Raw genomic sequence first — 27,659 nt, 5'->3', positions numbered from 1 at the left:
ATACTGTGCTGCTTAGGAGATCACATGTTTTAAGTCCTTGAGAATGGTTGTATGTCAGTGGCAGGGGCACCTTCTGGTAGGTGATATTTTTGGCTGTTCCATCATGGAGCAGACATCATAGTAGTGTTATGATTGTACATGGAATGGCGTGTTTCACACCCAAACTGTGTTAGATAGGTGAGGATTCTGGGTTGCAACCCTGTTTCTTTACACACCCTGGAAATGCTTCTTCCTTAGGTTTGTTTGAACCACCATCATTATAGGCAGGAGGAAATTCTTTCACAACAGACACCAGTGCACATGTGGCCCACTCTTGACCAAAGTGTCCTTGAGGGGAACATGGCTATGTGGAACATGACCTTATGGTAGTGAAGTGACTGCTTTTCAGTAGGTTATTGACAATCCTTGCACATTCACTGTTGCTGTGAGATTTAGAAATTTGTGTCTGCTGTTCATTAAGAAAAATGTTTTGAGACTTATAAAACTTTGCAATGTTGTTGTTTGGACAAGGTGACATCTTTGGGTCATTGAGTTATATGTAAGACATGTTCCATCCTTCAACTTACCTCATTCTGCTTTGACAGTAACCTTGAGAAATCATTACATTTTTGTGTTTATTAATCATTGTGCATGTTTTCTTTTTTTCTGAATGTTGAAAACGTAATTTTAATAGATAATTCTTCATCTTACATAGGAGCACAATAAAATACACCACATTCTGCAGAAACTCCAGAAATTATGAGAATAAGAGTGAGGAAAATTCAGATGGGGCTACAATATCCATTACCTTAAACTGCAAGAGACAAAAGATTCCAAAGTGAAGGTTAACATTTACATATTTATGACTGGCTACATTTATGACTTGAAAATAAGAATCAGGCATTGGATGTGGAGAGAGGTGGAAAAGAACAGTTTTGTGAGGGAAGAAACTGTCAGTGAAGAAAAATTTACTAATAACAAATTAAAGAATAAAAGGAGCTCCAAAGCAAATACTAGGGAGGTGAAAGCACATTAACTAAGATTTGATGCTCTCAAAGGAAGAAACCTTTCTGATGACACTTATGCAAGCTGCTTGCTTGAGATACACTCTTAGGTCTATAAGGAAGACTCAAATGCCTCAGCAAACCCCAAATGAATACCAGATTGGTGTTTCCTAATAACACACACCAGCGGCCACATAGGAAGTTTAAAGATAGGAACCAAGAGAAAGGTCATACTCCACATCTGAGGTAAAAATGTGGCCCGACATGTGAAAGTCCTACATGTCAGTCACTAATGCTTTCTTTGCTGTGACAATTCCTGTACAGTAATTTGTCAAACATTGTGGCAATACCAATGATAGCCTAACTAAATCAGACAACGAATATTTATTTTTAATTTCTAGGAGGTTAAAAAAAAAAGTCAGACACTGATGCTTTATGCATGCTCAGGGCTAATGTATGAATAATCCATTCAGTAATTCTTAATATAAGTTTGCATCAGTGAAAAGAAACTGGCAAAATCTCTTGCCATTCAATTTGTCAGATGATGAAGACCAAAACAGCATGTTTCATCAGAGTTTTTTAATTTTTAAATACGATTGTCACATTGGGAAAATGAAATAAACACAGTAAAATAAACTGTACAAAGGCAAAGTCGAATAACAAAAAATATTTTACTAAAACATAAGATTTGGTTGGGGATGTGGCTCAAGTGGTAGCGCGCTGACCTGGCATGCGTGCGTCCCGGGTTCGATCCCCAGCACCACATACAAAAGAAAGATGTTGTGTCCACCAATAACTAAAAAATAAATATTAAAAAAAAAACCATAAGATTTACAGAATTCCAGACAAGCCATACAAAATGGTCACAAGTTTTTTCTTTCTTTCTTTTTTTTTTTTTCTTTTTTTGAAGGGGAGAAATCTACACCTGACAGCAAAGTCACAATGTTATTAGTGAGGGCTGTGATGTTTGTTTAATGTTCCCATTTTGATTCAAACAATCAAGCTTGTCCATCTACAGAGTCTAAATAAAGTTATACTTAGTTAGAGAGCATATTCTAAAGAACTGGTTAGCTGCTTTTAACCAATGCAATTAGCTCACCATAAAGGGGAGTGAAAGGAGTCCATAAAATTAAAATGAAACTACCTTTCCCCTCAAAAAAATCAAAAAATAAACACACCCATACCCCTGGCAGCTAACCCTGAGAACTGCCTTCATTCATAGTGCTTTATACTTAAACCATGATGGGGGAAATGAATAAAAGCAGAGAGCCACTGCTTTTAACCGTTTTGCAACAATCCAGATGATATTTCTAGCCTCGGCTCATGCTTTACAACAGTAAAACAGGACAAGACATAGATTTGCTAATGTGCATTTAATCACCAAAGGACTGAAGATGTCTGGGCTTTTATTCTGTAATGTTTCTATTAAGACTGTGTCCATTATATGCAAACAAAAAAGGAAGAAATCTTGGCAGAACAGGAGAAGTGATGCACACTTGATGATCAGATCGATTTAAATATTATTCATGGCATAAAGCCTAGTCCATGCTCTAGCTGTTTCTATGGCTTGGGCTTCGTTGGTCTTCCACTGCTCCACTACATCATTTGCTAATGGATCATCTGGATTAGGAGCACTTAACAAAGCCTGGATCCATAGCAGAACTGTGCAGATCTGCAGTGCTGGGGACCACTTATCTTTTCAATGTATCTAAACATATTATTCCCAACTTGTCTACATTAGGATGATAAATTTTGGTCATGAAACGTACTTTAGGTGCTGCCATTGGTATTCTTCTGTAAGGAATAGTTCAAGTTTAAAAGTCCCTCCCTCAAAGGGGGAATCCTGGGGGCCAGCAATGACCACATGAAAATAACGGGCGTTGCTCTCATCTGGTTCTGCTTTAATGTCAGGAACTGGTTCTGCCAGCAACTCTGGGTTTCCTTGATGATCCTGCAGGGCAGCCTGGCCATCTTGTCAGATCCTGAGTTCGGCCTCTGGTTTCGTCTCCAGCTTTGCTTGCCTCACGTTTTCTATTTTATTAATTTTGTTAAGGAGAAATGCACCTGCAAATATCTAGTTGTTCTCTTCATGTAATCCCACAAGATAACACAATCCCCAGTTCACAAATTGTGGCAACCCGACTGTCAATTTGTCTATATGCTATCTCTAGGGGAATCTTCTTTGTGATCCATGCTCAGAGGTCATGTTCTAGGCATTTCCTTAAAGAAAGAACAATAGACTTTCAGAAAGAATCAAGAGATCAGTGAATGCAGTGTTGTCTATATTAAGAGTGCAGGCACAGTGACCCACTGTGGTTGGCAGAGTCTCTCTCAATTGCTGAGTTCTGTGATTGCAACAATTTCATACTCAGTCAGCTTTCTTTCCTAAGGGTAAGTAGTATTGGGGATGCTAATATTAGCTCTCCACTGCAGAGAAGGTTGTTAGGACATGTAATAGAGGTGTAACCAACAAAGTGACTCATGATACTGCCTTACTTCCTGTGAACTCACCAATGGAAGGGAGGAAAACACTTAGTTGCTTGCCTTCTGAGTGGCTCAATTCTAGTGTTGAAATGTTTGTGAGGAATTGAGTACAGGAAGGATTTGATGGACCAAACCATGGAATTAAACAAAAATTCATAGAATCCTGTCGACATCAAGCATGTTGAGTACATATTTCTTCTGCTGTCAATCTCTCCTGACCTCCAGTTAACATTTGTGGGATATTTTAGATCTCAGTGACCTTTGAGGATGTGGCTGTGAACTTCACCCAGGAGGAGTGGGCATTGCTGGATCCTTCCCAGAAGAACCTTTACAGAGATGTGATGCTGGAAGTCCTCAGAAACCTGGCTTTTATAGGTAATAATGATGTTTTTTAATTAATCTACTAAAGAACTCATGTTTATTTTGGTCATTTATATAGAACATAAAAAGGTTATCAGTTATTGAATTATTGCACCGTAAAAGGCACCTACGATTTGACAAACCATTCTGTCTCCTAAAAATTCATAAAGATTGTTCTGGTTTCTCATTTTAGGAAACAAATGGAATGAAAAGAACATTGAAGATGAGATCAAAAATTTTGAGAGCATTCTAAGGTAATTGTGCTCACAAGAGAAATTCTTGAGGGAATCTGAGAATGTCATATAATTTTTAATATAGACCAACCCAAGAAGTATGCACAATTTGAGAATTATTTATTCTTATAAGATTTTTCCCAGAAATATATACTTAGCTGTAACAGATATTCAGTCTTTTCAAGTACTTGGCATGCCATAAGTACTATGAAATTGCATGTGAATATCACTATTTGGATAATCACCATAGGGAAGCTGCATTGCAAAGGATTGTTTCCTTTCAATCTCTTGATTTTGAGGCTATTTGAACACATCAGGAAACCTAGCCTTTACCTAATATTGGTAGTATTGTAAGCCTAGGACCTATAAATAAATATAAAATCATGAATGAATCAAGCATTGATAATGTGCTGGTCATTCTTCAAAGAAGCCATGTGGTAAACTTGAACAGCCAAGAAGATAGTGTGGGGAAAGTTTCAATGAGATTCCAGTTCTTACCTGGACAAAGAAAAATTTAAATAGAGTAAATCCATGTGGTTGTTATATGTGTGCCAAAGACTTCATATGCCCTTCATTACTTCATAGGCACATCACATCTCACTCTGGACACAAATGCTACAACCACGAGGAATATGAAGAGAAGCCATGTGAATTTAAACACTATAGGCAATCCCTGGCTTTTCTAAAAAATGTTCACACACAGATGTTAATACAAACTGGAGAGGGACCTTACGAAAGTACAGTACGTGGGAAAGTCTTCAGTCGTTCTAGTGACATTCAAAGACATGAAGATACTCATACTGGGTTGCAACCCTATGAATATCAACAATGTGGTGAAGCCTCATCTTCCACAAGTGTTCAAAGACACATGAGAACACACAATGTAGGTAAACCTTTTCAATGTGACATATGTGGGAAAGCCTTTCATTTTCCTTCTTTATTTAGAAGACATGAAAGAACTCATTATGGAGAGAAATTCTATGAATTTAAACAAGATCGTGAAACCTTTGTTTCACACACAAGTCTTCAAAGGCACAAGATCACACACACAGGGAATGCACGTTTCAAATGTAAGGTATGTGGGAAAGACTTTGCTTACCCCAGTTTATTTAGAATACATCAGAGAACACATACTGGAGAGAAGCCCTATGAATGTAAGCAGTGTGGAAAAGCCTTTTCTACATCCAGTTACCTTCAAATACATGGAAGAACACATACTGGAGAGAAGCCCTATGAATGTAAGCACTGTGGCAAAGCCTTTGCTAGTTCTACTGACCTTCAAAGACATAGAAGAACACATCCTGGAGAGAAGTCCTATAAATGTAAACAGTGTGGAAAAGTTTTTTCATGTTCCAGTGAACTTCAGAGACATGGAAGAACACATACTGGAGAGAAACCCTATGAGTGTAAGCAGTGTGGCAAAGCCTTTGCTACATCCAGTAACCTTTACTCACATGAAAAAACTCACAATGGAGAAAAGCCCTATGAATGTAAGCAGTGTGGCAAAGTCTTTTCTACATCCAGTTACCTTCAGATTCATGGAAGAACACATACTGGAGAGAAGCCTTATGAATGTAGGCAGTGTGGCAAAGCCTTTGCTACATCAACTTCCCTTCAGATTCATGGAAGAACGCATACTGGAGAGAAGCCCTATGAGTGTAAGCAGTGTGGAAAAGCCTTCACTAATTCCTCTGGCCTTCACTCACATAAAATAGTTCATAGTGCAGAGAAGCCTTATCCATGTAAGCAGTGTGACAAAGCCTTTGCTAGGTCCATTAGCCTTCAGACACATAGAAGAACACATACTGGGGAGAAGCCCTATGAATGTAAGCAGTGTGGAAAAGCCTTCATTCAATTCTCTGGCCTTTACTCACATAAAACAATTCATACTGCAGAGAAGCCTTACGCATGTAAGCAGTGTGGCAAAGCCTTCGCTCGTTCCTCTGAGCTTCACTTACATAAAAGAATTCATACTGGAGAGAAGCCTTATGCATGTCAGCAGTGTGGCAAAGCCTTTGCTGCACACAGTAGCCTTTACAGACATAGAATAACACATACTGGGGAGAAGCCCTATGAGTGTAAGCGGTGTTTCAAAGCCTTTGCTAGTTCCAGTGACCTTCAAAGACATGGAAGAACACATATCGGAGAGAAGCTCTATGGTTGTAAACAATGTGAAAAAGCCTTTGTTACATCTGCTCAGCTTCACTTACATGAAGGAACCCATAGTGCAGAGAAATCGTACTCATGAAAACAATTGGCAAAGTCTTCTGTTAATAAGCTTTCACTCATTAACATGTAGTACGTCTTCTGTAGCAAAATTATTTGAATGTGAAATGTGGGAAATCAATATTTCTTGTCAACGTGAAAAATGTGCTCACATGTCCAAATCTATCTATCTATCTATCTATCTATAGTACTGGGGACTTAGTCTGGTGGTCATCTATCACTGAGCCACAACATTTTTCCTTTTTATTTTGAGACAGGGACTTGCAGAGTTCCTTAGGGCCTTGCTTAGGTGCTGAGTTTGGCTTCACATTTGTGATCCTTCTGCCTCAGACCCCGAGTCTCTGGGATTAAAGGCAAACACTACTAGATCCAACTGAATAAACCTTTAAATGTGAAGATTGGAAAATCATTCCATTTTTCCTGTTGCCTTCAAAGTCATTTCACTCACACTGGAAAACAAACCCTCAGAATGAGGAAGATTGCATACATTTTGTCAGCTTCCCATCCCAGCCCTGCTTTCCTTCTCATATATGAAAATACAGAGAGAAGCCCTGAGAATGTGATTAATGTGGGAAGTCTTCTAATTTTCCCAGTTTTTTATAAGGTCTGGGAAGACTTTTCTGGAAAGATTCATGCCAAAATGAATAAATCATGTGCAAGTAAGTGTTCAAGTGTTTCCATTTTGTTCAGTTGTATGAAAGGACTCATACTGTAGAAAATCCTGTGGAAAAGCCATGTGGGGCAGTATGCAACTTTCATGGTTTCCTTCAAAGACATAAAGGGATTCACATCAGGGAAAACCCTTTTGTTCTTTCAACAATGTGATGACACTTCACTTTTCCATGTTCTTTTTGAACATCATTGAAGAACTCACTCTGGAGAAAAGCCTAGTATATAAAAATGTGGTGAGACTTTCAGTTGTTTCAGATCCATTTAGATTTATTTTTTTTTTTTTTCAAATATTTAGCCATGGTCTCACTGAATTGCTTAGGTCCTCACTATGTTGCTGAGGTTGATGTTGAACTTGTAATCCCCTGACTCAGCCTGCGTTTCCAGTGAAATTACAGTTATGCAACCCCTTCAGCAAGAAACTTCTTTATTTTCAGAAAACCACTGCAGGAGAGTAAAAAGGGTGTGTGACTTCATTTATTTTTTGTCTATTCAGAGGTACCGTGGAGTGGATGTAGGAATTTTGTCAGCATGAAGATGTGAAAGCAACATGTTTCTCCTGGTTAAATATCTCTTCCTGTTAGATTTAATTTTTCTCTCTATATTTGTTGATCTGTAGTCAACTCTCCCATATGATGACATAATCTTATATTTTACTCTGTGTGTGTGTGTTTGTGCGCAAAATCTAGTGTGTAGTATGATTTTGTACATAGAAGTATGTTATAGAATAGTACAAAATATTTGTAGTTAAAATGTATGAACCTGTATTGGCAGCTTTTTAATTTTTTTTTTTTTAGAGTTTTCATCTCTCTTCTTCCCTTGAGTTCATTTTCTCTTTTATTGTCCATTTTTATGACTTTTATATATGTTTTGACAAAATAAAAATTGTGAGAGGTTTTCAATATAATTATCAGGGTCATAGAATTGAGGGCAAGAGAAAATAAACATTAATATTTTAATTATCATCATCACCAACATCACCATCGTCATCGTCACCACCACTACCACCACCATCATCATCATATCTAAAGTGCATAACCCCTGATCCCATCCGGACCCATTTTTATTTATTTATTTTTAAAATTTTGATTGAAGTGTTTTTTAAATTCTTCTATAGGGCCTCAGTATGTTGGTGAGGCTGGATTTGAACTTGTGATTCTCATTCTATAGCCACTGGGATTACAGATGTGCTATCATGCCTGGATCCTGGATGTTTCTTGAAACTTTGATGTAAATCATTGTGTGCTTTCTTTCTGTAGAGTTTCCAAGTCTTAGTTGATATAGAGGCAAGAATTCCTTTTTACTGTGTTTATGTATACTAAAGCTCTAAGATTCTACAATGATTCTGAGCATCACAATGACATTAATTCGCACCTTATACTCCAAATTTTTATATTTCCAGTTGGACTAAGCTGAAGTCCACTTGGAAAAAGTTTATTTTAGATAATTTCTGTTGAAAACAGGGTGGGAGATCTGCTTTAGTATTTAAGGGAAGAAACTTTTTCATTTCTTTTAAGATCTTATGATAAAATGAAATGCAAGTAATCACTAAGACTATTACAGAATTTTTTTTAACAAATGATTTTATATTTCCCTCTGTGCACCAGACACCAGATAATCAACTTTGCAGAGTCACAGAAACTATGGAATGTGGCCTGGTGCTCATGTGAGTGTTATCTAGAGCACCAAGTGAAACTACAAAAGCAAACATCTGTGAGGGGTGAGTTGTGCCACCCACACATGCACACTCACACCCACGTGCACACGCATGTACAGGATCAAGTCACCCTTTTCTCTACATACCCTCCCTAGTGCAGTTCTTTCATCCTCACTGTGTCATGCAACTATTGATTTCTTTGACTTTTCTCACAACATTGCTGCCCACTATTTTTTCTCAAAAATTATTACTTCATGACTTCTCAATTTATTCTTTTGTGTGTTTCTAAACTTTGGTTACACATTGTGTATGTGAGTTGAGGCCAATATGCACTCCAGCATTCTGTGCATATTGGCCAAATGTCTCTTTTTTTCCTCCTTTGCTCTCTTGTTTCCTTCAGATTTCACTCACGATTGCTCCACACTGAGATTCCCCCTAGCCTTTTTATTATTATTTTTTGAAATGGGGGTGACGCTGGCCTCAAACTTGTGGTCACCCTGCCTCAGCCTCCTACCAGCTGGGACCATAGAGATGTGCCCTTTTGTGTCCTGAAACTGGCCTCTTCCTTTTCCTTGGTGCCTTATTGGCCTGTTGATGACTCTGGGACCACCACTCTGTCACTCGTGTTTGTTCTAAGTCTCATGTGTTGTGTTGTATGTAGGCATATTTAAGGGCATTATAAAAGTTGTAATTTGTATGTATTGTTTGGAGAGGCATCTTCTCAAAATATACTTTGCCCTGTACTTGAATGGCTTTCTATTTCTTTTCTTTCCCTGGTGCCAGGAACCCAAACCTGCCTTGTGCCTGCTAGACAGGTGCTTTAGTACTGAGCCCTCCCCTAGCTCAGGTGGTGAGTTTGTTGCTGCTGTGTGCATGGACCCCACTGATGACCACCTCGTAGATTCAGCTCTTCAGGTTTTCCTCCACGTTTTCACCTGGTCCCTTTCTTCTAAAACGTATTTAACAGCAGGGAATTTTATTTATTTTTTTTTAATTTTATCAATTGAATGATTAACAACCATCAATAGAGTTTAACCTCCTTTGACATTTCTTTTTTTTTTTTTAAACCTATCTTTGTTGTCTTTTTTTTAATATTTATTTTTTTAGTTCTCAGCAGACACAACATCTTTGTTGGTATGTGGTGCTGAGGATCGAACCCGGGCCGCACGCATGCCAGACGAGCGCGCTACCGCCTGAGCCACATTCCCAGCCCCTGACATTTCTTTTTTAAGAGAGAATTTTAATATTTATTTTTTAGTTTTCGGCAGACACAACATCTTTGTTTGTATGTGGTGCTGAGGATGGAACCCAGGCCACAGGCATGGCAGGGGAGCGCTCTACCGCTTGAGCCACTTCCCCAGCCCGAGACAGCAGGAATTTTAACCACTGACATCCAATTTCGCTTTCCTCACCATGATTAATATTTAGGTGGAATATGCTGGAAAACTCAGGCTGGACTTCTCTCTGTGTTCAGGGAACATCAGTAGCCCTGGGAACATCGTGTGATGATTTTCTTCATACACAGCATGTGATCAAAACTAGGTAAGGAGGGCCCCAGTCGAATGTCCTAATGTATTGGTGCCCCCTTCTGCACCTAAGAATCTTAAATAAGCTTCTCCAGAGACCCTCACCATAATTTTCTTTAAAACAAATATGAGGAAAAGGTTTTGCAAAGAACTCAATATGTGTTGAATGAAGATTTAATGATGGTAATTCTTCTTTTCTAGTAAAGCTTGGAAGACCTCTGAATAATCTCAAAAATGATTAAAAGTTCACTTTCTTTGAACAACCAAAAAAAATTTTTTGTAGAGTCCTATAAATAAATAAATAAACCTCCACCCCCTCCCACTAGGTGTAAAGATAATGAAATTACAACATCAAGGTCCACAAAATTTTAGTTGATACCCTTATAAGCGCTGCTGTGAATAAGTCTGCTCCTGGAATTTTCCTGAGTATCCAGCCTCATCTGCCCCACATCACTAATAGAGCCTCAACTGGCAAAAGATTTCACATGGTAGCCAGGAATTTTTCTTTTAACATTAACAGCAGAGTCTCTGACGGGATTCAGGAGTACTAGTTTCAAGGCTCCCAGACACTTTAGAGCTTTCTTACCAGCAGTCATGACCCATTTGAAGTCCACAGTGGGTGTAGGACCCTGGAGGTGGTCAGCCTTCATGAAGGCAATACCCCTCTTGACCTTGCAGCCAATAAATTTCCAGGATCCTGGTTTCCAGTGCTTGCCCTGTACTGCAAAGGATTTTGCATGTTGATATATACTTCTGGGTGTTCTTGCTGTGCTCTGCTGGGGTCATTGTGCCCAAGAGGCTTGGACATTGCTGGTCCTGGGGTCTATTAATGACTGGAGCAGGAGGCACTTGCATGGATGCCCATTTACTCCTGGGTCTGATGAACTTCCTGTGCCATGACCACGCAGTCGTGCCTGGATCTGCTCTTCACTACTGCCTGAGCTCAGAGTCCCCTCAGTTCTCCACACTCACATTCCTCTTTCCTGATGGCCTTGGTGGGCACCAGGAAACATACCCCCTCTTAGCCTCATGGGCTCCTGCCAGACCCCACTCTGCACAGGTGACATGGTGTATGCTGCACGTTTGGCATCTCCTCCTGCTGTGGAGTCTTGGTACACTGGGCCCCAGGGTCAACATGGTGTGTGCCACAGGGTGTACTACTCCCCCTGTCATGTGGAACCCTGGTATACTCTGCCCACACCCTGGGTACCCTGCCAGTAGGAGAGAGGGCCTCCAGCAGAGAACCTGGGTTCTGATCTGCTGTGATAGTGTGATTTAAGGACCTCCATTGACCTGTCCTGTGCCCACCCAGGGGAAGACTGCAGGGCTCCCTGGAAGTATTCTGCTCCCTGGAACATGCCCCCATTTAGAACTGTGTTTGTGTCATCTGTGACTGGCTGTGATTTATACTTTGTTTTTACTTGTAGTCTGAGGTAAACACAAATTTCGTTCAGCCAAAAGTGAGTTGACCAAATGGGACAACGGGTTGGAACAGAATTTTTTTTTTTTCTCGGAGAGCATATTTCTTGATATTGTAAGTGCTGCTGAAATGGAGACTGCATGATTTGGAGGGAATATAAGAAAAGCAAAGCAAGTGAAAACCCTGTGACGTGGGCTTCTGGAAAGGTACTTTCAGCTGATTCAATGGATAAAAATGAAATTGGACCATTGATCTCAATTTGATGTATTTTTACATAAGAAAGAAATCTTTCCATTATTGAAACAAATTCACGATGGTTAAGGCTGGAAATCATAATGTAGAGCTTATGTTTTATTGCATTAGGATTTAACTGTTATTAGATAACAGTATTATCTGTTATGTGATGTTTTGAACTTTCTCACCTTCTTCTATCCAAGCAACCTCCCTCAAATACCTCTCCACAGGGAAGCAGCTTCCTGTGACCCCAGAGCATTTGTAACCCAGGATCATGCTCAGTACATTTGATAGTCTACCTAGCAGCACCCAACATACTTATTTTCTGAGGTTCTATGACATCTCTGCTCCCAGGACCCATGGGCTCCTCAATAAACATAGTCTTGTCTGCTGCAGTGGTGTACACCTGTAATCCCAGACACTTGGGAGGCTGTGGCAGGCAGATTGCAATTTGGAGGCCAGTCTCAGCAAATTAGTGAGGCTCTGAGCAACTCAGCAAAACCTTGTCTCTATGTAAGATATTAAAAAGGCTGGGCATGTGACTCAGTGGTTTAGCGCACTGAGTTGAATCTCTAATACCAAAACCCACAAAGAAATAAATTATATTAAATAAAAATGAAGTGGAAACAACCCATACAATGTACTGGGCTGGTAATCTAGGATGTTCACAGGTGAGATTTGTGAAATGCATTCTGAATGTACTGTATTTGGGGTTTCTGGATGTGACCCCATCTGTAAGTCCGGCCCCTATGGAAACGTGAATATTCAAATTTCCAACTTAAAACAAAGACCTTTTCTCCACCTCCAGCACCCTCTCATGGTGATTCCAACTCTTGAATTGAGGGGGGTGAGCCTCCTGCATGCATTTTCAATCAACACCCACTCCCCAAGGATTTAGGGGAGCCTGGCAATACGGGAAGCTCTAGTTTTCTTTGGTAAAAATACAGAACTGGTTTGGAATAGTGAAAACAGATTATCTATCACAGCAGAAGAACCAGGGTCCTGCCGAGAGCACCATCATACAGGAATCCCATAAGAAAATACTTGGCCTCCAGTCCCCTTGGCTTAGCATGCAGATACCCCAGGCCCTGAGTGCATCCATGGAGCAGGGAGTCCAGCACCCTACAGATTCCAAAGGCAGAGCCTGGTGGAGCTGAACACTCACTGATTCTCTGCTGCGGGTTATGCTGTCCCAAGACTCTTGGTGGTGAGAAACTGATGTGACTTCCTTTTTAAAACAAACAGCCTCTACCTCAGAGCAGGACCTGTCCAAAGGAGGGGTGACTCTTGATCTTGGAAAATCCACAGAGCAAGCTATGTGCTGAGTTGTTTGTCTGTAAATAACAGGAGAGATCTGCAGTGCCAGGTGTCTCTGACTCAGCAATGCTACTTGCTGGAAAGTCCAAACCGAGTTTGTGAGCTACACCTTGACCCTGAAACCCATAGCAACCCACTAGCAACCACCAATCAGCTAAAGACAGGGAAAATAACTGGAATGCCAGGTGACCTCCTTCCCCCAGTAGTCTCAGTGATCCATAACAAGTAAGGAAACCATGTAGTTTGGTGCTGCACTCTCTTGCAACTCCTCTTGGCCCCACCTCTTGAACTCACCGGTCCCCCCTACCCAACTTGTTCCCGCCAAGGAATGTGCTAATCAATGTTAAGAGTTGTTGTTTGATTTTCCCATGGTGTGAAATTCTTTGAGTGTGATGTTGTGACATGTAGAGTATCTCCCCCCAAACCTATGAAATCTCACTGAACAAAAAATCAGGACTCGCTCCCGGGACTGCTGTCTTGGAAAGGGTTGTGAGTCCAGGCTCGAGCTTGCAGTAAAGACTCCTGTGTGATTGCATCAGATTCGGCTCCTGGAGGTCTATGGGGTCCCAGGAATCTGGTATAACAGTGGAATAAAAAATGGACTCCCCTCCCACAGTACTCAGGCCCCACCCGGTTAAAAAGCTCGAGAAGCCACAAACTCACTTGGCAGCTAGATAGGAGAAACTGTCCCCAAGGGCACCGCCCAGGCCAGAGTTGACAGGTTAATTGGATTTAGCCGGCAGGGCGGGCAGGACCAGGGCAGAGATGCCAGCAGAGGTTGGGGTGGATTGTGGACCCTGGTTCTGGGACAAGATCCTGCAGCAGCGCCAACCTCAGCAGCCTTGGGATCCCCAGAGCAGAGGGGCGCTTGGCAACTCAGGCCCCACTCAGGCCTGGGGAGGGGTCTAGCGACGGCCCCTGGGGGTGAAGCGGTGGTGTCCTGAGACCCAGAATCACCTAAACCCAGCCCCAGGCGACTTCTCAGCCTGGCCTGGAGAGCAGCGCTAGGGTGGGGCGCAGACAAAGATGGGGGGCCAAGCAGGAGGAGGGGGCCCAGGCCAAGCAGAAAGGGGAACTGGGTCGAGCTGCGGAAACTGTGCCTGCAAAGCCGGCAGCGGTGCTGTTCCCTGGTTGATTGGGGTGACACGCCCCACCCTGGGGCCTCGGATAATTGCCTTCCCATGCTGAGACCCTGGGTCAGCTTCTGGGGGTATGTTCTTTCTAGGGCTTGTGGCTTTGCTTGAAAATGTTGGTGCATCTGAAACCTTGACATGGAAAGAATACACTGGAGGGGGACTTCCTCCTGAGAGACAAAATGAGGTCAGTCCATGCAGTAGAGGGACATGTGTCAATGGGGCAAGTGAGTGTGAGCTCACAGACATGAGACCCACAGATGCCTGAATCCTAAATCCTACAGATAATACTGAATCCTACATACACTTTTCCATTTCTCTACATGCCTATGATTGTCCTTCTATAAAACCTCAAAGTCCTTGTCAGCACCTGAAGACAGCATAAGGACAGGGTTTCCTTGTCTTCCTGGTGTTAGCTGCACTGGTCAAAGTTTCTTTCCTGCTTTGCATCATGACCTTTTCTGTTTGATATTGGGGCATACACCTGACCAGACCTGTGGGATCCCCAGAGTCAGGTCTCTGCATAAGACTTCCTAACAGTCGAAGTAGAACATCTACACTAAGCACAAGGCACCCATTTTATTTCCACCGCACATTGCTGTCCTAGAGGATTGCCTTCTTCCTCGCCCACGCTCTCTGCTGGGGATGGAACCTGAGCATCAGAGCCAACCCCAATTGCTTCCTTTCATCGCTCAGGCTGCCTCCTCAGAGCCACAGAGGCCAGGAGGTGATGAGAATTACTAAAATAGTTTTCAAATTGTTGTCATTTTTAGATATTGTGTATGGGTCATACATATGATGTCTTTAAATAGTGTTTCAGAAATTTGGAGACTGTGTCTTTCTAAGTTGCTTGAGGTCGCATCAGCTGAAAAAACAATATATATGTAATATAGTTCTTTCTTTTTCTTTGAGGTACTGGGGAATAAACCCAGTGGGGCTTGACCTGGACCTCTGAGCTACATCCCCACTCTATTCCTTTTTATTTTAAGAGAAGGTCTCACTGACCTTGGGCTCCTCCAGCCTCAGCCTCCCTGAGAAGCTGTGCTTTGTTTTTGTGTTGAGGTTAAACCCAGGGCCTCCCCATGCTCAGAAAGCACTCTGTGGCTGAAGCCTAGCTCAGCGCCAGGTGTCACCTCTGTACCAGAGGCTAAGCCAAGGCTTCCCACCTGGATTAGTTCCCAGCACAGCCTGGAAGCGCCGCCTGAAAAGGGCTGGAGCCAGGAATCTGTCACTAACCCAATTTCAGCCAGTGATTGGACGACGTTAGCTGTCAGTCACGATGCAGAGGCGGGCCTGGAGACCATCCATCAGGGTCGCTGGGGGGAACTGTCCAATCAGTGCGCAGAGGAAGGGGGAGGGCGGGCTTCCGCAATCTCGCGGGCTTTTCTTCCTCAGCGACTGGGCTACTCCTTCTCTGGCACCTGGGTTCTCTCCTCAGGTACCCCAGGTGACTCTCGCTCCCTGTGAACCCCGCAATCTCGGGTGACTGGAGGTTCCTCATAGGACCCGGGGTCACCAAGGAAGCCAAAAATCATGAGTTTGCGACCAGGGCTGAAGGTGTTTCCTTGGGGCTTGCGCGCAGGTGAGCTGCTGATCGAGTAGAGTCCCCGCTGGCGGGTGGCCCTGGGCCCTGTCCCCTGGTTTCCTGCGTTTGGAAGGGCGGCTCAGGTCCCCGGTGTCCCCTTTGCTCCCTACTGGTGGCCCGACCCACTCTTCCCAACGTGGAGGAGGCAGGGCCACAAATGCACCCTCCTTCTCCCAGGGGAGCTCCTCCGGAGGCTGCTGTAGGTCCCCCAAATTGCAGGCGCCTCCTGCCTCTAAAAGCCACCTTCCCTCCACCTCACAGCTCAGCCAGACGTTCCTTCTTCCCACTCGGTCCAAATGGACACCGTCCGCTAGTTGTCACTTTTCATCTAGTGAAATATTGGAGAGAATCTTCCTCCCTCCCTCCGCAGCCATAACTTGCGATCCTTCTGCTTCAGCCTCCCACGTATCTGGAATGACAGTCCTGTGCCACTGTCCCTGGCAAGAAGGACACTTTTGAAAGCATTTGTTTTCCATTTGTGAATATTATACTTGAGGGGAAAGAATAATCACTTAACACTTCCTTGTGTTTGCTCAAAATAACTGCTTTAAAAGGAATAAAGTCGTTGTTTATAGATCCCAGGGATATGGAATCCTGGGCTCCATCAATAGAGGATAACTGCTCCCTTTTCTGATAGTCCATGATGTAGAGTCACCCCAGTCGTGTAGTCCCGTAAGCACACAGGGTAATAATGATGTAGGGACAAAGGAGGCAAGGCACTGAAGATAGCCAGAAACAGTTTTATCTGGCTGCAGCCAGTCTCAGAGGGCACTGCTTTGTCTGTAATCAATCAATCCATTTCCTGACCCCTGAGTTCAGGTGGTTTTAGGATTTTATATTCATCATGTAAGGGGAGGGGCTCAGAAGTTCACATTGTAATACTGAGACTCTCAAATAACTCTCAGACCACACAGTCTCTTTCCAGTTAAGCCTTTATTGCTGGCCAGTGGCAGACACTGTGCTCTCAAAACAATGAGATGGTCAGAGTGGTGCCACTGCCTTTATTTGGCTCCATATTTAAGCACAAAAACCACAAAAGGGATGTTTGGGGTTCAGGCAATGCCAGCAAGCCGGAAAGTTGTAGTCAGTTAGTCCCCAGTTGGTACCATAGGTTTCTGTGTTCTTGGGGGATTTTCATGAACAAAAGAATGCATACTGCCCCAGTCATGACCTTTTTGAGTGTCATGGCTGAGTTCACAAAATGGAGTCGCCATAGTCAAGTTGTCACATCACACACATAAAAGCATCTTTTTCTTTCTCTGTTCTGGGCAAGTTAACCCTTCAAGGACAGCACCTGAGAAGGGAAGAGCTTCTTCTCCCCTTTCTTTCCTCCTCTACCAGCTGTTACTATGGAGCCTAGTTGGTTAGTTCTCTGTGAAGCCCAGCTCAAGGCCAGAGGTCTTTTATTCACATTTCTACAAACTACTATACTAGATACCAGTGTGTAAAAAACTAGTAAGGGGAGTTTGAGTCCAGCACTTGGAGTGCTAATTTCTCTCAGACTAGTGGCCCAGTAAAATAGGGCAACACAAAAATAGGAAGTTTATCTACACTGAACTTTTGTGTGGACACTCTTTTGTTGACAGTCCTAAAATTAGCCATGGTGAAGATTTCTGGAGAAACCCAGTTAACATTTGCTGTGAAAAAAGGGGATGCCACTATAATAATGTCTGATTCGTTTACTGTCCTTCATCCCCAGCTCTTTTCAATATGATTTTCAGAAAAAATCTGGGTATTTTTCCCAGCCTGGCCTGAAAGTTGTGATCCTCCTGCCTCAGCTTCCAAAGCTGTTTGGATTAAAGGCATTGACAACCCCAGCTACAGAAAATAGTTCATTTTAACCCAAATATTAATGACTATATTAAAGAACATGGATTCAAGTTACCCTGAATGATTTGTGTGTCCCTCCCTGGAAGAGATTACATGATTACATAATTTCTTTCTTTCTTTCTTTCTTTCTTTCTTTCTTTCTTTCTTTCTTTCTTTCTTTTTTATTTTCTTCTTTCTTTTTTTTTTTTTTAATATATCAGGAATTGAATGCACGGACACTTAAACACTGAGCTACATCCCCAGCCCTTTTTATATTGTGTTTTCACATATGATCTCACTAATTTTGTTTTGGTCTCACTAAGTTGCTGAGGCTGGCTTTGAATTTAGCAATCCTCCTACCTTAGCCTCTCAAGCTGCTGGGATTACAGTTGTGTGCCACTGTGTCTGGCCTACATGAACTTTTATAAAATAAATTGTGTATCACTGCATTAACCAATTGCATTTATAGGAACATCAGATTGTTGGGGTACAGACAAAAATAAAGAAAATTTCTTCTGTATGTCTGTTATTGCATTCTGAGCTTTGGTAGATTTTGGAGCCATCTGGTAAGGTTAGTGATATATTCTGAGAAATTTTGATATTGTGGTCTGTTACAGAAATTAAGATGATTGGCTATTGAGGGGCTTAAGATAGCCCAAGATAATTTTTGTTCTCCATACAGAACCCGGCCTTTCTACCCTCATGGTGGTCTGGTTAGCCAAGTCAAGTACTCTGAAGGTTCTTTGATGTAGATGCAATGTATAGAGAACGTGAGTTCACAGCTGAAAAAACCTTGTGCTTCTCCTTTTATCTTCCTTAGGTGTAGACATCAGATTTCTTGGGCAGAGTTTCCCTTTGGACACTTCACAGGGTGCCAAGTCCTCAGCCACTATCCTCTCCTGGAGCTGCCACAAAGTGCCCACAGCTGCCCTGGTCCCTGCAGGGTGAACAGAACTTCAGGCCCTGGGTCAGCACCTCGTAAGGGACAGCCTGAGGTGTGGGGTGCAGCCTCTCAGGGAAGCTACTGGGGGCTCTGAGCTGAGGAATCTCCTGGAACAGGCCTCATCTAGACAGCTACTTCCCTGGGACCTTGTTTTCTCCAAGCTCTGTTCCCATTTCTTGGAGACAGGTGGACAGTCAGCCTGTGGATGCTGGTGCTGAGGGGCCAGGTCAGCAGTAACTCCTCCCCTTTTAGTCTCTCACAGTGTGAAGGAGCAAAACCTCTCCCAGAGTATAAGGACCACCCACCCCAGTGCAGAGCTGTGCAAACTGAAAAGCCTCATAGACTGGACTCATTGTCCAGATCCCTGGGACAGTGATCCTGGATGCTTTCAGGGAGCAAGACCAGGAGGGAGTATGTTTCTGCTGTTCGGGACCTTTTCTGCCCCTTGTGCCTGACACATGTGTGCTCCCTCAGCACCAAAGCTTTCTGTGTATCACTTTGAAATGATGTGCTCACTTATCTGAGGCCCAGGTTTATTTATTCCACATCGGATGGACTGTTATTAAACAGGCAAGAAAGAAGTGGATTTTAAAAAGTCTAGTTACATTTCCATTGTTACAAATCCCAACTTACAGCCAGGTACAGTGGTGCTCACCTGTGATTCTTCCTGCTCCAGGGGCTGAGACAGGAGTGTTGCAAATTTGAGGACAGCCTTAGCAACTTATCCAGGCCTTATGCAACCTGGTAAGACTGCATCTCAAAATAAAATATAAAAATGACTGGATGACTGGGGATGTGGCTTAGTAGTAAAGTGTCTCTGGGTTTAATCTTGGGGTACCAAACCCCCCCAAAAAAAAGAAAGAAAAGTCCTAATTAACTAATTTACCTTTTGCTACCCCTGAGTATGTATAGAAATTATGTAAGATTCAATCTTGTCTTTTCAGGGATTTCAAATTGAACTCCAACCCTAGATTCCAAAATGCCACGTAAGATACAGAGAAACTCTGTCTTCAATTATTGCTGCAGAATTTGAGTAGAATTCTATAAAAATAGTGGTGGATAAATTTATGAATGTGATTTAATGAAAACTAGTATCTGTCCTTCAGAATGTGATGAATTTGACAAAGGATGACAGTTTCTCACTGTTGTTGTCTGGACTTGGCAGGTTCATGTTAACTGTGTGGGTTTTTTGGTATCAGGAATGGAACCCAGAGTTGCTTAACCACCAGCCGCTTTTAGATTCTTTGTTTGAGAGTCTTGCTACATCGCCTAGGGCCTCAGAATCCTGAACTGCTGGGGTTACAGATGTGCACCATCACACCTGTCTTCATTGTAAATTTTAAGGACAATTTTGGCAATACCTGAAATATCCAACTATGATCATTTAATCACTGAATATCAGTGAAATAGTAAATGACACTTGTTTTCTGGAAAGGAGAAATACAATTGTCTAAATAAGGGTGCTGATCCCCTCAAGAGCACTCCCGCTATGTCACCTGATTCCTGTTCCCTCCTAATTGCATCCTCTTGGGCCACCTCTTTGGGAGCTGGCCTTTTACCTTATGAAATTTGGGTGCAACATGCTCTCTCTACTCTGTCCTGTACAACATTTTGGCTGATCTTAGATACAGTCTACTATTTGCAATATTTTGAAAAGTATTTTTTGTTGTTGCTATAGTAAAACACAATACCTATTTATTTATTTTTATGTGGTGCTGAGGATCAATCCTAGGGCCTCTCATGTGCTAGGCAAGCACTCTACTGCTGAGCCAGAATCCCAACCCTGCTATTTCCATTTTTAGATGTAGTTTTTCTTAAGTTTACCCCCAAAACACAGTAAACTATGCCCTAAATTTCACAGAATTTTCTGAAATTCTCAGTGCTTTTTCAGAGAGTGTCGATCATGGGAACATTCAATCCCCTTTGTGAGAAAGTGTGTTGTCTTTCCATTGATTTTGTTGTATTTTATGCCTCTAATTGTGTACCTTTTGTATTATAATAATTTTTATTTCTCGTTACATTTTTGTGTGTGTGTGTGTGTGTGTGTGTGTGTGTGTGTGTGTGTGTGGACTACTGGAGATTGATCCGAGGGAGGGCCACATACATGCTTGGCAAGTTTTCTACTAGCGAGCTACTCTCCAGTCCAAGAGAATTAGTATTGTAGACTGTTGTTTATTTATTTGCTTACTTATTGAGTGCTGGGGATTGATGCCATGGACTTGTTCATGCTTAGTTATCCTCCAGAAATGAATTTCTATTAGTGAGCAGCATTCTGGCGGTGGGCAAGTGTTTTACAGGGGAGTAAACCTACAGGCACTTGACCACTGAGCAAATTCTCAGCCCTTCTTCTTATTTATTTATTATTTCTTTTTCTTTTCTTTTTTTTATATTTTGTATAGATGGAGATAGACAGAATACATTTTTTTTTTGCTTATTTTTCTGTGGTGCTGAGGATCATATCCAGTACCTCAAACATGCTAGCAAGTGCTCTGCCACTCAACTACAATCCCAGACCCCCTTTTAATTTTTGATGAAGACCAGTCTCACTATATTTCTGAGTATCTTGCTACATTGCTGAGACTGGCCTCCAACTTGCCATTTCCCTGCCTTGACCTCCCTAGTGGCTGAAATTACAGGTGCACACCATCCCACCAGCAGTTGGAATGACTTTTTTAAAAAATATTTATTTTTTATTTGTAGTTGGACACAATACCTTTATTTTAGTTATTCATTTTTATGTGATGCTGAGGATTGAACCCAGGATCTTGAAAGTGTGAGTTGAGTGCTCTAGTGCTGAGCCACAACCCCAGCCCCTGGAATGACTTTTAAGACTTATCATCCAATTTATTTCCAGATAAAAGTAGTATTGAAAATCAGTTTCCTGGGGCTGGGGATGTGGCTCAAGCGGTAGCACGCTCTCCTGGTATGGTTGCGGCCCGGGTTCGATCCTCAGCACCATATACAAACAAAGATGTTGTGTCTGCCGAAAACTAAAATATAAATATTAAATAAAAAATTCTCTCTCTATCTCTGTTTCTCTCTCTCTCTCTCTGTCTCTCTCTCTAAAAAAAAAAATCAGTTTCCTTCCATAGTTTTGAAATTTATACTTATGACCTCCCCCCCCCCCGCCCATTGTTTATGTTTATGGGTAATATTGGTAGGTTGAATGACTTTGGGTTACTGTGCAGGATGTGAAAGACTTAACCAAGTCCAAGTTAAGAGTAAAGAATACAATTGTATTTACTTTCCAGGAAGGGGTGTTATGCTCGAATTTGGGACCCCCAAAAGACCACCAGAGACCCAAGATCCATGTAAGCAGCAAAGAGGTGTTTATTGCGAGCTAGCTCATTCCTCCGCGCACACACACACACACAGCAACTGGTGACTCTGAGAGGCCCGGAGCCCAGGGTTTGCAGCAGTTTTATACATTCTTTGGAGAGGGCAGGGACTTCACATACATCATAGCATCTCTTAGCAAATCATCACACACCGCAGGAAAATCAAATAACAACTCTAAAACATGATTAGCACATTCACTGGTGGGAACAAGTGGGGTAGGGGTGATTGGTCAGTACAAAAGGGGTATTCATTTGAACTGATTGGTTTAAGCCAAGAGGGGTATACTTGCTGAACTATGTGGTTTCCCAATATGTTATCAACCACCATAAACTACTGGGAGGGTCATCTGGAATCCCAGGTATTTCCCTGTCTCATGCTGATTGGTGGCTGCTAGGGGGCTGCTATGGGTCCCCACCTAGCCTGACTGAGTCAGGGACACCTGGCACAGCAAATCTCTCCTGTTATTTGTACATAAACAACTTAGCAGGGTGGGAATGTGCTTAGGAGTGCTCTGTCCCTTCCTTGGACAGGCTTTGCTCTTACGTAGAGGCGGGTTTTTCAGGGGTAGATACTGAAGCCAGAATGAGACAGGCAGTCAGTATAGACAGGAAAATGGAGTCAATTTTGAGTGAGTCTGGCAAGTTGGAGACTGTCCCCTGAGGGACAGAAATATTAATTCCTTCAGAGCAGCCCTTCCTTCACCCTTATCAAGAACCTGCCCTTGCTCCTTTCTGTTGCTAAGGTCGCCTGTCCCAGGAATTGCCCCTCCCTACAGAGAGCTATAAGGTTGTTAATGTGTCCTTGGCTGCTCCATCCTGCCCTTCCCCCTTCAGCCCCCCTGTTTGTCACCTTTGTGCCATCTCACCAAGCATTTCTGGGCCTAGTCACCAAGGCAGGAAGGAGAAAGATAAGGGGAAAGGCATGGAGAACAAAGGAAGACTAGGACTCACAAAAAAAAAAAAAAAAAAAGTTGAACACCTTGCTTCTGGGAATATCAGGATACCAGGATGGCTCCCTTCTACATCCTGGGGAGAAGTCCATGTTCCTCATTTTTCAATAAACCCTGCTTTGCGTGCTTGCCTGGGCTCGCTTCTCTAATGTTCAAACTTCAACATGTGAGGGGGCAGAACTCCTCCCCAGTAACCAGCGGTATCAACACCACAGGCCATATGTGCCCCAAGTGGGGTTTCATACGCAGGCTTTATGGGCCGGGCTGAGCAGGGTTATTGTTTCTTTCTGGTTTAACTATCAGTTGAAACCCAGGAAGCTGAGAGCCCTGGGTCAGCATCTAGGGATATGGTGCTTACCAGGCAGGAGCAGGTGGCTTGTGGCTTTTCTTGAAAATGTTGGTGCCTCTGAACCACTGATAAGGAAAGAACACAAGGGAGGGGGGCCCTTAATGAGAGGTCAATTCAGGCCTAGCTCAGCGCCAGGTGTCACCTCTGTACCAGAGGCTAAGCCAAGGCTTCCCACCTGGATTAGTTCCCAGCACAGCCGGGAAGCTCCGCCTGAAAAGGGCTGGGGCCAAGTATCTGTCACTCTACCCAATTTCAGCCCGTGATTGGATGATGTTAGCTGTCAGTCACGATGCAGAGGCGGGCCTGGAGCCCATCCATCCGGGAAGCTGGAGCAACTGTCCAATCAGTGCGCAGAGGAAGAGGGAGGGCGGGCTTCCGCAATCTCGCTGGCTGTTCTTCCTTACGGACTGGGCTAGTCCTTCTCCAGTCGAGTTCTCTGCTCCAGTAACCCAGGTGATTCTGCCGCTGCTGGTGTCCCCGGGGATCTCGGGTGCCCGGAGGTTCCTCCAGAGGACGCTGGGCACCACGGAAGCCAAAAATGGTGAGTTTGCGACCAGGGCTGGAGGTGCAGGGTCAGCACCTGCCTTGGGGCCCGGCGCGGGGGTGAGCTGCGGAGGGCGGCGGAGTCCACGCTCTCGGGTGGCCCTGGGCCCTGTCCCCTGGTTCCCTGGGTTTGGAAGGGCGGCTCAGGTCCCTGGTGTCCCCTTTGCTCCCTACTGGTGGCCCGACCCACGCTTCCCAACGTGGAGGAAGCGGGGCCACAAATGCACCCTCCTTCTCCCAGGGGAGCTCCTCCGGAGGCTGCTGTAGGTCCCCCAAATTGCAGGCGCCTCCTGCCTCTAAAACCCACCTTCCCATCTATTGAAATATTGAAAAGAATCTTCCTTTCCCCCCTCCCTTCCTCCCTCCTTCCTTTCCTCCCTCCCTCCTTCCTTCCCTCCCTTCCTTCCCTTCCTTCCTCCCTCCCTCCTTCCTCCCTCCCTCCCTCCTTCCTTCCTTCCTCCCTCCCTCCTTCCTTCCTCCCTCCCTCCCTCCCTCCTTCCTTCCTCCCTCCCTCCCTCCCTCCCTCCTTCCTTCCTTCCTCCCTCCCTCCCTCCCTCCTTCCTTCCTTCCTCCCTCCCTCCCTCCCTCCTTCCTTCCTCCCTCCCTCCCTCCCTCCTTCCTTCCTCCCTCCCTCCCTCCCTCCTTTCTTCCTTTCCTCCCTCCCTCCATCCTTCCTTTCCTCCCTCCCTCCTTCCTTTCCTCCCTCCCTCCTTCTCTTTTTTCCTCCCTCCCTCCCCAGCCATAACTTTTGATCTTCCTGTTTCAGCCTCACACATATCTGGAATGACAGGCCTGTGCCACTGTCCCTGGCAAGAAGGACACTTTTGAAAGCATTTGTTTTCCATTTGTGAATATTATACTTGAGGAGAAAGAATAATCACTTAACACTTTGTTGTGTTTGCTCAAAATAACTGCTTTAAAATGAATAAAGTCGTTGTTTATAGATCCCAGGGATATGGAATCCTGGGCTACATCAATAGAGTATAACTGCTCCCTTTTCTGATAGTCCATGATGTAGAGTCACCCCAGTCGTGTAGTCCAGTAAGCACACAGGGTAATAATGATGTAGGGACAAAGGAGGCAAGACACTGAAGATAGCCAGAAACAGTTTAATCTGGCTTCAGCCAGTCTCAGAGGGCACTGCTTTTGCTGTAATCAATCAATCCATCCCCTGAACCCCAAGTTCAGGTGGTTTCAGAATCTTATACCCAGCATGTAAGGGGAGGGACTCAGAAGTTCACATTGTAATACTGAGACTCTCAAATAACTCTCAGACCACACAGTCTCTTTCCAGTTAAGCCTTTATTGCTGGCCAGTGGCAGACACTCTGCTCTCAAAACAATGAGATGGTCAGAGTGGTGCCACTGCCTTCATTTGGCTCCATATTTAAGCACAAAAACCACAAATGGGACGTTTGGGGTTCAGGCAATGCCAGCAAGCCGGAAAGTTGTAGTCAGTTAGTCCCCAGTTGGTACCATAGGTTTCTGTGTTCTTGGGGGATTTTCATGAACAAAAGAATGCATACTGCCCCAGTCATGACCTTTTTGAGTGTCATAGCTGAGTTCACAAAATGGAGTCGCCATAGTCAAGTTGTCACATCACACACATAAAAGCATCTTTTTCTTTCTCTGTTCTGGGCAAGTTAACCCTTCAAGGACAGCACCTGAGAAGGGGATAGTTTCTTCTCCCCTTTCTTTCCTCCCCCACCAGCTGTTTCCATGGAGCCCAGTTGGTGACTTCTCTGTGAAGCCCAGCTCAAGGCCAGAGGCCTTGTTTTCACATTTCTATGAACTACTATACTGGATACAAGTGTGTAAAACTAGTAAGGGAAGTTTGAGTCCAGCACTTGGAGTGCTAATTTCTTTCATACTAGAGGCCCAGTAAAATAGGGCAACACAAAAATAGGAAGTTTGTCTACACTGAACTTTTTTGTGGTCACTCTTTTGTGGAGAGTTCTAAAATTAGCCATGGTGAAGATTTCTGGAGAAACCCAGTTAACATTTGCTGTGAAAAAAGGGGATGCCACTATAATAATGTCTGATTCATTTGCTGTCCTTCATCCCCAGCTCTTTTCTATATGATTTTCAGAAAGGATCTGGCTATGTTGCCCAGCCTGGCCTGAAAGTTGTGATCCTCCTGCCTCAGGTTCCCAAGCTGTTGGGATTAAAGGCATTGACAACCCCAGCTACAGAAAATAGTTCATTTAAACTGAAATATTAACGACCATACTAAGGAACATGGATTAAAGTTACCTGAATGATGTATGTGTCCCTCTTTTCTTTCTTTCTTTCTTTCTTTCTTTCTTTCTTTCTTTCTTTCTTTCTTTCTTTCTTTCTTTCTTTTCTTTCTTTCTTTCTTTCTTTCTTTTCTTTTCTTTCTTTTCTTTCTTTTCTTTCTTTCTTTCTTTCTTTCTTTCTTTCTTTCTTTTTTCTTTCTTTTCTTTCTTTCTTTCTTCTACCAGGGATTGAAACCAGGGATTGAACCTAATTTACCTTTTGCTACCCCTGAGTATGTACAGAAAGTTTGTAAGATTCAATCTTGTCTTTTCAGTGATTTCAAATTGAAATCCAACCCTAGATTCCAAAATGCCACTTAAGATACAGAGAAACTCTGTCTTGCATTATTGCTGCAGAATTTGAGTCCAATTCTACAAAAATAGTGGTGGATAACTTTATGAATGTGATTTCATGAAAACTAGTATCTGTCCTTCAGAAGGTGATGACAAAGGGATGACAGTTTTTTCACTGTTGTTGTCTGGACTTGGCAGGTTCATGTTAACTGTGTTTTTTTGGTATCAGGAATGGAACCCAGAGTTGCTTATCCACCAGCCCCTTTTCAATTCTTTGTTTTGGTACAGAGTCTTGTTACATAGCCAAGGGCCTCAGACTCCTGAGCCGCTGGGGTTACAGCTGTGCACCATCACACCTGTCTTCATTGTAAATTTTAAGGACAATTTTGGCAATACCTGAAATATCCAAGTATGATCATTTAATCACTGAATATCAGTGAATTAGTAAATGACACTCATTTTCTGGAAAGGGGAGATACATGTGTCTAAATAAGGGTGCTGATCCCCTCAAGAGCACTCCCACTATGTCACCTGATTCCTGTTCCCTCCTAAATGCATCATCCTAGGGCCACCTCTTTGGGAGCTGGCCTTTTACCTTATGAAATTTGGGAGCAACATAAATGCTCTTTCTCCATTCTCTCTGTCCTGTACAATATTTTGGCTGGTCTTAGATACAGTCTATTATTTTTTAGATGTAGTTTTTCTTATGTTTACCTCCAAAATAACAGGAAATCATGCCCTAAATTTCACAGAATTTACTGAAATGCTCTGTGTTTTTTAAGAGAGTGTAGATCATGGGAATATTCAATCTTCTTTGTGAGAAAGTGTGTTGTCTTTCCATTGATTTTGTTGTGTTTTATGCCTCTAATTGTGTACCTTTTGTATTATAATCATTTTTATCTCTCATTACTTGTATTTCAGTGTGTGTGTGTGTTTGGCCTGCTTGAGATTCATCCAAGGGAGGGCCACATACATGCTTGGCACGTTTTCTACTACCGAGCTACTCTCCAGCCCAAGAGAATTAGTATTGTAGACTGTTGTTTATTTATTTGCTTACTTATTGAGTGCTGGGGATTGATGCCATGGACTTGTTCATGCTTAGTTATCCTCCAGAAATGAATTTCTATTAGTGAGCAGCATTCTGGCGGTGGGCAAGTGTTTTACAGGGGAGTAAACCTACAGGCACTTGACCACTGAGCAAATTCTCAGCCCTTCTTCTTATTTATTTATTATTTCTTTTTCTTTTCTTTTTTTTATATTTTGTATAGATGGAGATAGACAGAATACATTTTTTTTTTGCTTATTTTTCTGTGGTGCTGAGGATCATACCC

General features: G+C 43.0%; 1 protein-coding gene, 1 long non-coding RNA gene and 1 pseudogene across 9 annotated transcripts in view; 2 read left to right on the top strand and 1 right to left on the bottom strand.

The window, feature by feature from the left end:
• The window catches only part of LOC308639070 (zinc finger protein 442-like), a 186,599-nt gene that overhangs the window by 139,558 nt on the left and 19,382 nt on the right, over window positions 1–27,659 (top strand). For 3 of the 7 annotated variants that reach the window (XR_014019973.1, XR_014019974.1, XM_081277054.1), the window contains one exon: window positions 3,716–3,842. The exons of 2 other annotated variants lie outside the window; for them this stretch is intronic. Coding sequence is in view for 1 of the 5 variants with exons in the window: in XM_081277054.1 (XP_081133180.1) it covers window positions 3,716–3,842 (127 nt within the window). In the remaining 4 variants the exon portion in view is untranslated. Of the gene's footprint in view, window positions 1–3,715; window positions 3,843–23,583; window positions 23,758–27,659 lie in introns of those variants that run through there. 2 more of the 7 variants (XR_014019971.1, XR_014019975.1) reach the window with 1 other exon arrangement.
• LOC308639832 (ubiquitin-conjugating enzyme E2 N-like) lies at window positions 2,227–2,954 on the bottom strand (annotated as a pseudogene). Its single transcript has one exon. The product of its transcript is annotated as a ubiquitin-conjugating enzyme E2 N-like (transcript).
• Window positions 23,710–27,518, top strand: LOC308639078. Its single transcript, XR_014019980.1, has 2 exons — window positions 23,710–23,781; window positions 27,277–27,518. It is a non-coding gene; the product is annotated as an uncharacterized lncRNA (long non-coding RNA).

This window comes from Spermophilus citellus (assembly GCF_964194105.1).
Source record: "Spermophilus citellus genome assembly, chromosome: X".
In the NCBI taxonomy this organism is placed as follows: Eukaryota; Metazoa; Chordata; class Mammalia; order Rodentia; family Sciuridae; genus Spermophilus; species Spermophilus citellus.
The sequence above is the reverse complement of the archived record's forward strand: the minus strand, read 5'-3'. Positions and strand labels throughout refer to the sequence as shown.